Source organism: Papilio machaon, chromosome 16 (genome assembly GCF_912999745.1).
Source record: "Papilio machaon chromosome 16, ilPapMach1.1, whole genome shotgun sequence".
Classification (NCBI taxonomy): Eukaryota; Metazoa; Arthropoda; class Insecta; order Lepidoptera; family Papilionidae; genus Papilio; species Papilio machaon.
This window is the reverse complement of record NC_060001.1, coordinates 6,042,729-6,056,297: the sequence shown is the minus strand read 5'-3', so window position 1 is coordinate 6,056,297 and position 13,569 is coordinate 6,042,729. Positions and strand designations below refer to the sequence as shown.

The following is a 13,569-nucleotide window of genomic DNA, read 5'->3' as shown; positions in this document are numbered from 1 at the left end:
ATTTCTGATAAAACAATAATTTTTCTGATTTAAGATAGTTTAATTAGGTTACAATATTTTGTTAATTTTCTAAAAGTCAACGAGTTTACAAGTTACTATAAACTGTGAGACGTGTCGAATATTTGTAAATAATTTGTAATTAAATATTTACAATAAATTATTTTTTCCTAATTTATTTATATTTTTCATTCAAAAAATGCCAAAAAGAACGTTTAAAATAAACACGAGCTTATTACAGCTTCTATTAAAATTAGTAAAACACAATGTAAATAGTTTAAATATAGAAAATTTATTTAAAAAAAAAATGTCAAATTAAGATAACAATTAAACATATAATTTGGTATTAAGTTGCAGGTAATACATAACAGAACTTTCTGCCATACACACAGTCGGTAATTAGTCACCAAGGAATCTTAGTGAACTTACTTAAACTACACTAAAAGACTCAGTGGCCAGTTAGTGACTGAGTGTGGCAGTTAGAGTGTTATACTAAGCTCAGTCGCGTACTTACGCGTGCTAAAGCGATATACAGCCAATTTGAGATGCTTCGTATCTTATTTTAATAATTTCACTTAGAAAAATCAGTAATAAATATAAATCAATAGAAACTTACTACATTTCTCACATCAATGGCTCCTATGAATAAGGACCAATATGTCAACTGACAACTTTTCAGGAGAGGTTTTTAAAGTTTCCAAGGAAAATAAGTCGCATAGGTCCTTTTACTTCACAAAAAAACATTTACATCTGTAAATGTGTATTATTTAGTGCATGTTATCTAAACTAAGAGGCTTTTAACATAAAAAAAGTAAATAACAATTTGTTACTTTGGCCCTTATACATAGGACCCATTGATATATGCTTGAATCTCAGTTATATGAAAGAGTTTCGCTAATAACACTGGTCTGCAAAAAAAAATTTTTTTCTCTCCTTCAAATGTTATGCAGTTATCTTGTCTGATACAACAATACTGAACATAAATATATCATTCAAAGTTTTCTAGCACGTCTATATTCTTTGGGATGGAATTTTTAAGAAAAACAATTTTTTAATATGAAATTTTTATCATTCATTTAATTACTTAAATAATGTTGTATGTAAACTATTACACAACCTTTAAAACGCATATGACAATATCATTACTAGTTGTCAATCCCATTTTACTTAGTCGTTTTTTTTCTTTTTCATATTTTATAATGGAGTTTCCTGATAAATCGACCAACAAAAATCTGCAAGTATTGTTTCGGACCATTTCCCGTTGTGTCCTCTCTATGTGCAAAATATCGTGATGAAACCTCTCACAGTCTACCATCAGATACTGTTCTGAGATTTGGTGCGAAAAATTTTAAGTGAGAGTGCAAAAAATGAATTTTAAGAAACATGTTACTTTTTTGAGCCTTGTAGGAAATGAGAAGTTCTTGTTTGATTTCCTGATAGTTCTGATTTTTTGAAGAAAATTTTGGCACAAATTTTCTACAAAAGCAGTCTGCGCCCTTTTTTTCGAATTGATTTAAATTTATTTTAAAACTTGAGTCCTTCATAAACTCGAGTATTTGAGGACCTACAAAAATTCCTTCTTCTAATTTCACCTGATCCGGGGAAACTTTGTTTTCTAGTACTGAAAGTACTGGGCTTTCACAAAGTTTTTCATAAGACCCAGCTTTATATGAAGTGGTGGAATTTTTTTTTTCACTAGGAACGAAAGGATATCCCTTTACATTTTTAGATACAGGAGACAAACTCAGAGGTTTTGATTTTGAAAAAAAAAAACGTTCTTTGTGGTCAGCTTTTTACTATGTTGTGTTTGTCTTTTGCGCGACTGTCCACTCACATAAAAAACCACAAAATTTGGTATTTACCATTTGGTGATTTTAACTGGACTGCAATGAGGACATCCTCCTTGCAGTCCAGTTAAAATTGCTAAAACTTTTAGATCAACACAAATGTTCTATGCGTATTGTGAATTTTTGATTTCTTGCAGTAATAACATCATATTCCCATATAATTTTCTTCATATTCGCTTAAAAAAGCGTCAGATAATATTTTTTTCTCTCTTTCTATCACTGCACACCGTTTATTTGTGTGCAAATACAATCTCAACCAATTAAAGTTACTTTAACGCGAGAATAACATAGTATAGTAATATTAGTATAGCAAAATATCCCATAATTTCTGAAAATCTAAAATCAACATTAAAAAAAAAATTAGACGTGATAGCATAAAACGAAAAGCAGATATAGATTGAGGATGGTAAACTCTTTAAACGGATCATACTTTTATTCAAAGGAGGATTTCGTTGCAGACCAGTGTAATTTTAAATTTAAATGTAATAAAGAATACAAAGAAAAGAATAAAGTTGTTCAATTTTTGTTGTTTATATTTACGATGGAAAATTTTTAAATTGGTTTACAAAATAATCAAATTTTTTTATAACTAATTTAACTCGTTAAAAATTTTAATGTATACATTTTCGAAATCCCTTTCAATTGAGCATTTTAAAAGCATCACTTTATATGAATTCTCTTATAATAAGGTTTCATTCACAAAACATGTTATCTTTTTTCCAAAAAGAATGAAAATGACATGTTTTCAAACAAATGTTACGGCAGTGGAAATGCACGCATGCCAAACATAACTAACAGTCAACTTGTCTGATTACTGACTATAATTATTTGAAAAAAAAATCTAACTATACATATATTAAGGGATCGTTAAAGTTAAACTTTATTAAATACTAAATAAAAAATATATAATTATGAAGACTTATGTTGGATCAATTAAGTAAATTTTAAACATATTGACAAGCGTTTATAGAGGGTCCAACTCTTTGTGATTTTCTCTAATAATAATTTTGTTTCAAATTTTTTTTTAATTTATAAAATTAACTGGGTATTTACATATGTTTTGCCAAAAGAAGCAAGTATTTTTATATATTTAAAGTAATACGTATACCATACTCAAAGATATACTAGACAAAGTACCAAGTAGTACCACGAAAAATGCAGTAATATTTAAAATTAAGGATCTATCTTTAATGTAGAAGTTGAATTGAATGGACTGGCGCCATTTTACTTGATCACATTTTGGCTTTACCTTTACGGATTTTACAACATAACTTTTTTTATAAAGTTGATAATTTTGCATTATGAGAAAATTGGCAAAATTAGTTTTATTTTAATACAAAAAAAAATTTAAATGAAATAAAACATCACCCATATGAAATCCTTTAACTTCAACACTAAGAAAAATAATTAAAAAAAGGAATTTATACGTAGCAACATTTATATACGGAATTTTTACGTACTTGCACGCAAGCTACGCACGCAAGCCACGTACGAAAGCCACGAACTAAGCCACGGACTCACTTTAATATCCCAAACACACGCAAAGCGCCATGCGTTCAGTAATACAGGCGTTATTAATTCACGAACACGTGGTAACATTGAGCTTTGCAAAGTAATCGAGGAGTCCCTGCAGGCGTTTCTTGACACGCTTCTGGTCATCAAGAGTGCAGCCGAGGATGGCGGACTCGAAGTTCTTGTCTGTACCGGAGCTGGGGTCGGGCTGTGAAGTACACGCGTTCATGTAAGTCTGACAGCGCGTGTGCGCTATCACCGCATCCTCGTGCACAGACATCACCAGCTGGTCGATGTACAGGTTCACCTGGAAAATTATACGTGAAATTTAGAATTATACTCTCGGAACTAAAGACAAGGGAATTTCGTAACAATTCTTAGAGGTCTTCAGTCTTTCGATTGATCATAATCGTTTAATAGGAAATATATTGTACTAGCCATCGCCCGCGACTCGGTCCGCGCGGAATTAATAATAAATAATAAACAGTAGCGTATGTATTCTACCAGACAATGTTCTACATCTATGCCAAATTTTAGCAAGATCCATGCAGCCGTTCTGTAGATACCTTGTAACAAACATCCATCCAACATTCGCATTTATAATATTAGTATGATAAGTATTGTAGCCTCGTAACGTAAGTGTACATGGATGGATGGAAGTATTGTAGGTACTTTAACGAATACTGACTATAAAAAAAATGATTCGACCACAAAATAACCACAAACAACTACAACGAAATATTTGCGATAACGCTAAAACGTAGATAAAAAACCTGGTAAATATGTGATTGCAAATTTATCGTATAGTTGTTGTTAATAAGATTCAAAGTATCGTTTAAATATTAATAACAGCTGTAACATACAACCAATCTAAATACACCTTGAACTAGTTTTTATCCTCTATGTTTTATCATAATAAATCTGAATCATAATAATTCTAGATCCTTAAAAGACTGTTCTAGTTAACAACATAATTTCATTACTTTCTTTTCCTTTTACGTCAAAAATTAAACTGTTATCTCTAATCACGATAATGCCCTTGATAAAGAAACACAAAAACGTACTAATTTATTAAAAAAAAAAAATAAAACAAGCTGTACCGTGTGCATCGGTATGACATATCGATGATCACTTTATTTATATGATACGAGTTTATTTAAACAAAAAATAGTTCACCTTTGCACAATGTACAGTACAGAGTACACTCATGACATTAGAAGAGTGAACCATTCATTTACATTAGGAATTTTTAGTACGGGAGCTAGCAACGTTTTAAAAGTAAGAATTTTAGGTCAGCTGATTTTGTGATATGTCGTCCTTCTTGCACTTTCGGTTAGAGTCTGGGCTATCTGGCTGGCGGTAGCGGTTGCGTTCATTACTGCGCATCCTACCTGTCCAGATAATAATCCTGGATTTTAAAAACATTTTAGAAGGCGTAATTTTTATTTTTTTGTTTTTAAATAAGTCTACCTGACATACTTTTTTTATTGCCAGACATTTTTGACAATGCTAACGATGTGCCATACGCGATTTTATTTTATTTTTTTATAAAAATTTCAAAGTATTTTATAATGTCTGTAATTTTAATATTATGTTATTTAATGATAAGAAAAACTTAAAATAAATTTGCCAGACATTAATTCGATTGTCAAGTCTTGAATTAAAATGAAAAAGTCATGAAAAGTATTGCAGTATAATGCTAGTAGTCCGAGAGAGACAGTTGCAAAATCAGTCGAGAATGATACAGAGAACCATTACAAAAGTAAATTACTTGTCACTGTCTATATAAAAAATAATAATAATAATAATAATAATATCGGTGAATGGACTGATAGCGAAGAGCTTCGACCAACATCTTAAGAAGCTCTCGCTAAACAGTTGGATTAAGGGCCTGATACAAAAGGCAGTTATTTTAGAAACCGCACGCATAGTTAGGAGGTTCCTGTCTCTGTAGCCCTCACCACTGGTTGTTTGAGTAATGGGATTCCGCAGCCGGTGGTATACTATTTTTTATATAATATATTTTGTTAATTTTTTTTTATAAAATGTATTATATAAATAATAAGAGAATAAATGAATAAGATAATAATAATAATAATATATATTAATAAAAATTAAATGCCGTCCGCGCATCACTTGAGAACGGCTGGACCGATTGAGCTAAATTTTTTTTTGTTGTCTTCAGAATTTTTAGGAGAAGGTTTGTATGTAAGAAAATTTTCAAAAATCCTCCCCCAAAGGGGATTGCGGGGGCGTTAACAATGAATAATTCCCGTTTGTAAACTATAGCTCCAATAGCTTTCAAATTTGGTAGGAATCTTCTGTAAGTGATATAGAAATAATCTATAAACGAATTTTATCATAGCTCGCTCTACAGGGGATTGCGGGGGTGGATATTAACAATGAAAATTTTTAACTTTCAAATTGTAGATCCTACAGACGGTAAATTTAGGTGGAGTCTTCTATATGTGATGCGGAAATGATATAAGAGCGGATTTAACAAAAACCCACCCCCAATAAGGATTGCGGGGGCGGGTGTTAAAACGTTAAATTTCCATTTCCACGCTGTAACTTCTAATACAGATTTGAAATTTGGTAGGAATCTTTATTTGTCATGTAGAAACTAGGTTTATTATTATTGTATTGAACTAATTGCTCGAACTTAAAAATTAATTGATCACTATAAAATAAAAAATTATAAAGAAAAGCATTATTTTATCGTTATGTCCTTTACAAAAAACACATTTTATTTTATCACTGGCCATTGTAACCAAATTAAAAAATAAACATTAAAATCAAAACAAAAACAAACATGTGACATTAGACTGACGCCATCTTGAAAACTTGCCTGTCGCGCCACTGTCGTTGTCTATCTCTCTCGCACCTTCAGCTGTCTCTCTCGGACTACTAGCATTATACTGCAATACTTTTCATGACTTTTTCATTTTAATTCAAGACTTGACAATCGAATTAATGTCTGGCAAATTTATTTTAAGTTTTTCTTATCATTAAATAACATAATATTAAAATTACAGACATTATAAAATACTTTGAAATTTTTATAAAAAAATAAAATAAAATCGCGTATGGCACATCGTTAGCATTGTCAAAAATGTCTGGCAATAAAAAAAGTATGTCAGGTAGACTTATTTAAAAACAAAAAAATAAAAATTACGCCTTCTAAAATGTTTTTAAAATCCAGGATTATTATCTGGACAGGTAGGATGCGCAGTAATAAACGCAACCGCTACCGCCAGCCAGATAGCCCAGACTTTAACCGAAAGTGCAAGAAGGACAACATGTCACAAAATCAGCTGACCTAAAATTCTTTCTCGAAAACGTTGCTAGCTCCTATACTATTTGATGAAAAAAATACAAATGAAAAATATAGTTCAAAGTGGTATTTATCATATTTGTTGCATTATATAAAGCGTGTCTCTACACGTGCAAATACAAGTGATTCATGAACCTTTAAACCTAATAAATTGACGGAAGAAACATTATCGCTTTATATAAGAGTATTATTGTAGTCCGTAAAGGTCGTCTTAGTTCGCGTGTACGAAGTCGTAAATACCTTTTATAATTTTCTTTATAACATTTCATTTGACATCTTATATATATAAAAGAAAGTCGTGTTAATTACACCATTTATAACTCAAGATCGGTCGAACTGATTTAGCTGAAAATTGATGGGGAGGTAGCTTAGAACTAGGAGACGGACGTAGGAACTTTTTTATCTTGTGTGCATTATTTTTATTCCGCGCGGACGGAGTCGCGGGTAAAACCTAGTTAATTATAACGTGACGTAATTGAGTGGCTATTATGGTACTTGTGCACTTCATGACACATAAGTTGCTATGTACTGTATGTTATGTCTCAGGATTACATCTTGAAACCGCTATATGATTCAGAGCTGTCGTCGTCAGCTCATATATTATGTCCCCACCGATGGACATGAAGCCTACCTATGTTAGGTTAGTTAGGTTGCCTAGGCCAACCACGCAGGACCAGTGCAGGTTAGACTTCACACATATCTTTGATTTTTTTCTCCAGATATGTCCAGGTTGCGTCCCGATTTTTTTCTTCGGCGTAAGAAAATTTAATAAATATACATATGATTCTCGAAAATTGAAAAATACATTAGTAAACGGCGGAGATCGAACCTGGATGCGCCACAACAACGATGACAACTGCGCCACAAAGCTCAAAGCTTTCAGAACTCTCAGACTATACTCAATACTAACAGCAAGACAATATATTTTTATACTTATAATGTTGTTACAATAAAAAAAGGTGTAGTAAATAATATATACATTACGAGGTGACCTCGACCAGACGATATCGATCATTCTAATAGCACTGTGCGAGGTTTTTTTTATATTTTGTTATAGGTAAAGTTTCACACTACACAACAAATTTCATCAATCTACCACCATTAGACACCTTTATTTGGAAGTAGCACAATCTATTTAAGAGTTATAATGGTACACTCACAGTCCATTAATTTTTCATGGATGGAGATTTATCATAGTAAATCAAAAATTATGTACTAAATTAGTAACTATTTAAGACCAATGTCAGAAATGTCTTTGAGTGCCACAGTTAAACATCGCAAAGACCACGTAATAACACTATCTATCTATCTATATATATAAAAGCAAGTTGTGTTAGTTACATTATTTATAACTCAAGAACGGCTGAATCGATTTGACTGAAAATTGGTGGGTAGGTAGCTTAGAACCAGGAAACGGACATAGGATAATTTTTACCCCGTTTTCTATTTTTTTCTATTCCGCGCGGACGGAGTCGCCGGTAAAAGCTAGTTTATAATAGAAGCACTTTCAAGAGAAGCAATTTAAAATATTAATAAATCATAAGACAGTGTTCGAGAGATATAATTAATTTGGTTGTAGAGAATGTCCTTGCAGCGGTGTACCGGGGCAACGGACGACATTGTGCAAGGTTAACAACTTTTTAAAAATCAATGCGGCAAAGTGCGTCTGCTATTTACATAACTTGAGGTGAGACTATGATTAAAACAATTATTAAGAAGTGAATATAAATGACAGAAAAATATTTATTCGTAAGTTTTTTCAGCCCATTCATTAACATTGAAAAATGTTATGTCCAGTAATTTTGACAGTTTACACTAATATTATTGAATTTCACAGAGCAACACAACAACATTATATCGTATATTTGTTATATTGTTGAGTTTCGTAACTTAACATATTCTCTTAGTTTTTAAATTAATCAATATGAATTTGGAGAAACAACAAGATCAGAGCAATGAGGAAGTAAAAGTCTGAAAAAGCAAACAAAGTCCGGTCCTTTCGAAACCAGATACATACTTATGTATTAAATAAAAAGTATTCAACCGTAACTTATAATATTAAAGAGAAACCTTTAATACAATCACTAAACTACACTCCGCTTATATTCAAGATGTAGTTTAATTAGCCAACGCTTGACTTAATGGGCGACAGAGCAACAAAAGTCCTTTGCCTTTAGCCATAATAATTCAGAAAATCTTATCAATATTGGGATTTCACCTAACGTAAATTGCTCAAAACAAGAGAAACACAGACTAACCATGGGTTTCTGAGACCAAAATCCTTGTTTAAAAATTTTTGTTATCTCTGTTTTGTCAAAAATAATAACAAGGATCATCTCACTATTTTAAGTCCATAAAATTTAGACTTTTAAGACAAAAATATAAGCCATTAAAAGGTAAAGGGTTGCATAATTGCTTGCCATCGTAATAATCAATAGTTACCTGATGCAGAGCCTCCTCCTGCTGCGGGTCACGGTCAGTCCTCACCGCCACCTCCACAGTCATAGCACGCGCAAGGATACGGTCCGCGTACCTCGTTATATCTTCTTTATCACCTACACGATTTATAATATTTCATTAAAAAAAGAACCAAAAACCATCGCTGGAATGGATTCATTACAAACATCAACAATTGTTCATTCAAAATTACTTTGTTTTCCTCAGGAAGTCTGTAAAAACCTTATGTATAGCAAAAAAAATATTTGTTCCTAAAATATACTTTTGCTGTGATGTTTATCTACTATATTTATCATACAATAATGACATAACAATTTTGAAACTAAAACTAAAAACTTGAAATTGATAATATTTTTACTTACATTCAGTGATATCACTCAATAGTTCTGAGTGCTTAACACTGTCTAATGTAGAGAGCAAGGAGTCCCGCTCCTCCTCAATGCGCACCGTGTCCCGCCGCAGTCTCTCCACTCGCATCTCAACCTGATCCAACACAGCAATCAACCTGATGAAATCAACAACAATTATTAATTTGCACCACACCATGATCCTTATTCTAAATATTTTTTTTTATGTCATGTGGTGGTAAACAAGCAAACAGCCACCTGAATTCAAAAAAATTACGAAGCAACTGCTACTGGTAAGACATCCCCAATTGCAGATGTGTTGCCAACATATGGGACAAACAGAAAGACAATATTTCCCCTTCCTATACGTCAACTCTTTTTGTATAGCGACATTAATTAAACACAAAGATTAATTGCCAGTTTACCATAAATATCAATTCTTCCAGAAAACCTAGAGATTTGTACTATAGGAAAAAATAAAACACTATCTCTAACATATTATAAAAAATGTTCCATTATCATAACAGCACATTGCATGTGGGAAATTATAATAAATATACATTTATGGAACTTAGTCATGTTTAAATTTCTTTCTAACATGAAAAGCACTATCATAATTAAACCTTTTTTCATAATAATCAAATAGAGTTTTATGTTTTTCTATCTTTTCAAACTGTATACAAGCATTTGATTGAAACACAAAATCTATATATCTAAAGTCGTGTTAGTTACACTATTTATAACTCAAGGACGGCTGAATCAATTTGACTGACAATTGGTGGGAAGGTAGCTTAGAACCAGGAAACGGACATAGGATAATTTTTACCCCGTTTTTTATTTTTTATTCCGCTCGGACGGAATCGGGGGTAAAAGCTAGTATTTGTATAAATACCCAACTTATACATTAAGTAAATTTCAATTTCTGGCCACAAAAATCACAACATTGATTTATGAAAACAAGTATTATTAAACCCATCAATCTCAGATGCCTTTGAATAGTAAAAAAGAATCTTTTCAATTGAAACAAGTCTTTAATTCATTAAAACAAACCATGATGTTATAACAATTGAAAAGCCCATAGAATAATGATTAATTCAAATAAATTTAAATTTTTTATTGAAAATTGGCATTCTTAGTCTGTGTGAAATAGTACAATTAAGTATTGTTATTTTAATAAAAATTTACATAAAAATCTTAGAATTAAATAATAAAGTGGTACAAAATGTTTGCTTTAATAAAAGTAAAGATGGTAATTTGTGCATATATTAAGCCAATATGTAAGGACTATAAAGCACCAATTTGTAACCAATATCATTGGTTACACAATGTATAAGTTAATATCAGAATGTTCATGAACAATGCTCAAATGTTTTATTTACATTGTTTTTTAAACAATAAATTTTATTTGAAAGTAAGAATCAAATTAGCTACAATTGTGATTCATAGCTTCATTTAGTAGTTGTTACCAAATATGGTGAAGGCTTTGTTCCGATTTAGATGACTGACTGATATAATTGATTCTATTGTTTTCTTTACTTTGAAATTATTGTACAATTATTGGAATATAATAAGTACAAGAAAATTTTCACTAAATTCTGTTGTAGGAGTTCTAACTAATCTTTTTATGAGTTTTTTTCATGCGTGGGAAGTAAAATAGATGATAGATTTCTGTATCAGTTATGGATTAAAAAAATCGTTCCCGCAAATTTATTATAATACTTTCCATACTTACAACGAATCACAATTGTTAAAAAATGATATTACTCACCTGTCTTTCGGTGCCTGAGTTCCAAGTGCTGAAGATTCATCAATAAGTGGCAATCGCGAACCTTCGCCGGAGTAGGACCACTCACTACTTACATTAGTGTACTGATCTACTTCCATATTTTCCGAAAGATATTTATTATTTGAAGCCAGATTAAAGTTTTGGTGCGTACCCCGACCTATTATTGTTTATTTCACGAAAACAAAAATGTAATACTTCTGTACTCGCTGATCAAATCAAATGTCAAAATATAATCAGAAACACCATAGAATATAAAATTTTGTTAAAACTGCACAGAGTATACAGACAAGTACAGACTGATAATGACAATAGACAATGTGTTCTTGATTCTTATCACATTAATAAAACCCAATTCTAATTGCGGAAATTTAAGGGCATACTGCACATAGACATAGGCCCACTACAATGTTTTGAACAATATATTATTGTACCCCGCGCATAACTCCCATCGACTTTCAGTCGTAACCACGAGTTCATTTCTGTCATCTGAAAAAAAAACGACGTCTCGCAACGTAAACAATATGGGTTATATAAAAATTTAAAATATATTTTCAATAACTTTATTAAGTATCAATAAACATAATTAAAATTGGGAATGAATATGAACATTATGTACACAAAAACGTTGTCTAAAAAAAATAACGGTTATATTAATTTTTAAAATTACTGTAACGTAAAAGATATTTATCGCATAAATACACAATTTCAATATAATAAACATTAGTTTAATACTAAATAAATAGAACATCATATAGCTATCCATAGTTAGAACTAGCATGACATTAAATTAAAGCGAGTAGATGGAAATGTGACTTACTGACATTTCTATTTGAGGAAAATAGCCGTCTCTTATTAGGGCTTCTATTTCTGTTAGGAATAAATTGCGACACGAACTAAAAACAAGGTCGTCTAATGTTATAAAAATATTTTTTTACTTATACGAACACAATAAAAACTCGTTATAGCGATAACTAATATACTATGCTTTTAATTATGAAAGTGGTAGGGACGGCACAAATTGCATTAAAAGCTGATAATTTCGATTATCGCAGGCAGGCAGCTATTTTATAGTGATTTTTTTAGTCAGCTTATTAATTTCGTATATAATAGCAAAACGGAACACTACTGAAAATATTTAAATTATGGCATAAATAATATTGCTGTAAAATGTCAATATATATAAAAAATATCGTCAAAATCACAAAATAGTTTTCAAGGTGTAATTATCTAAACTTATATTTAAAAAACAATCAATAAATTTTGTAATACTATTAGTTACGCAACGCGTAATGTTTTATGGCAATGAATATAAACATTAAATATTATAATCATAGATAAAAAGAAATTGACATGTTATTAACATCGTTAAATTGAAATAAATTTTAAAACTGGCCTAAAATAAAGACTAATGACTAAAATTAAGTAAAATACACATCAGTGTTGCCAATCCCGTCTGTTTCCGCCAAAACCGGAAAGGTGTAAATGCAACACAGTGATACTTTTTTGTACAAAGAAGAGCAAACAACTAAAATTAGTTATTTTGAAAAAAAAATCACATTGATACATTTCATATTTATGTAGTTGCATTTACGAACTTTTATTAGTCGGAAACAAAAATAAGTGGCAACACAACTAATACTCTCACTAATAAACTTTCCATTAGCGCCATACCTTTGAAGTCCTAACTTGGCACGTCGGGCAGAACATTATTCTTGTTCCCAACGTGCCAACTTAAATGTTGCTTACATGGTATCGACATAAATTATTAAAATAATTTAGAAAAGAACATATTGACTGTTTTTGACACATTGGCATTACGTAACAGCAACCATTGTTTAAGAAAAATGAAGAGTTGTATTACATTATCATAATTTTAACCGATTTACACTAAATTTTAATAAATTATGTACCTAAACATTTATATATAGTCACTCCATTTATTGGTAATACAATGAAAATCCATTTAGAAGTTTATTTTATTCCGACAGAACATAGAATAGTATTTTTGTTAAGAACAAACATATACATTCCGACTAGAAACCAGTTGCGGCTCTGAGCCACCAAAATTAACAAAAAAAAACACATTTTTTTAAAATAAATCCTATTAAATTTATTTTTAAGTATGACGAAATAATTTAATCTCTATTGTTAACAAATAAGGCTTATATTTCGCTGTAAATAACATAATACTCAAAAAAAAATTCTTTTATATTAAATCACTTCTATAGATTTTTCTATAGTTAATATCTAGAAATTATGTTTCATAAAAATAATAAAATTATTAAAACA

General features: G+C 30.7%; 1 protein-coding gene across 1 annotated transcript; it reads right to left on the bottom strand.

Annotated features, from left to right (window-relative positions):
* Positions 1-3,216: 3,216 nt before the first annotated feature.
* On the bottom strand, positions 3,217-11,494 carry LOC106716640 (BAG family molecular chaperone regulator 2). Its single transcript, XM_014510193.2, has 4 exons — positions 11,263-11,494; positions 9,510-9,652; positions 9,133-9,245; positions 3,217-3,663 (listed from the first exon to the last, which is right to left on the bottom strand). The coding sequence occupies exons 1-4, from the start codon at positions 11,376-11,378 to the stop codon at positions 3,424-3,426; spliced, it is 612 nt and encodes a 203-aa protein (XP_014365679.2). The 5' UTR covers positions 11,379-11,494; the 3' UTR covers positions 3,217-3,423.
* Between the last annotated feature and the right edge of the window lie 2,075 nt (positions 11,495-13,569).

Coding starts and splice junctions, on each gene's coding strand:
- LOC106716640 (XM_014510193.2), bottom strand. CDS start 11,378: ATGGAAGTAGATCAGTACACTAATGTAAGTAGTGAGTGGTCCTACTCC. Junction 9,653..11,262: donor ACTCAGGCACCGAAAGACAG/GTGAGTAATATC, acceptor TGATTTCATCAG/GTTGATTGCTGTGTTGGATC. Junction 3,664..9,132: donor AGGAGGAGGCTCTGCATCAG/GTAACTATTGAT, acceptor ATAATTTTCCAG/GTGAACCTGTACATCGACCA.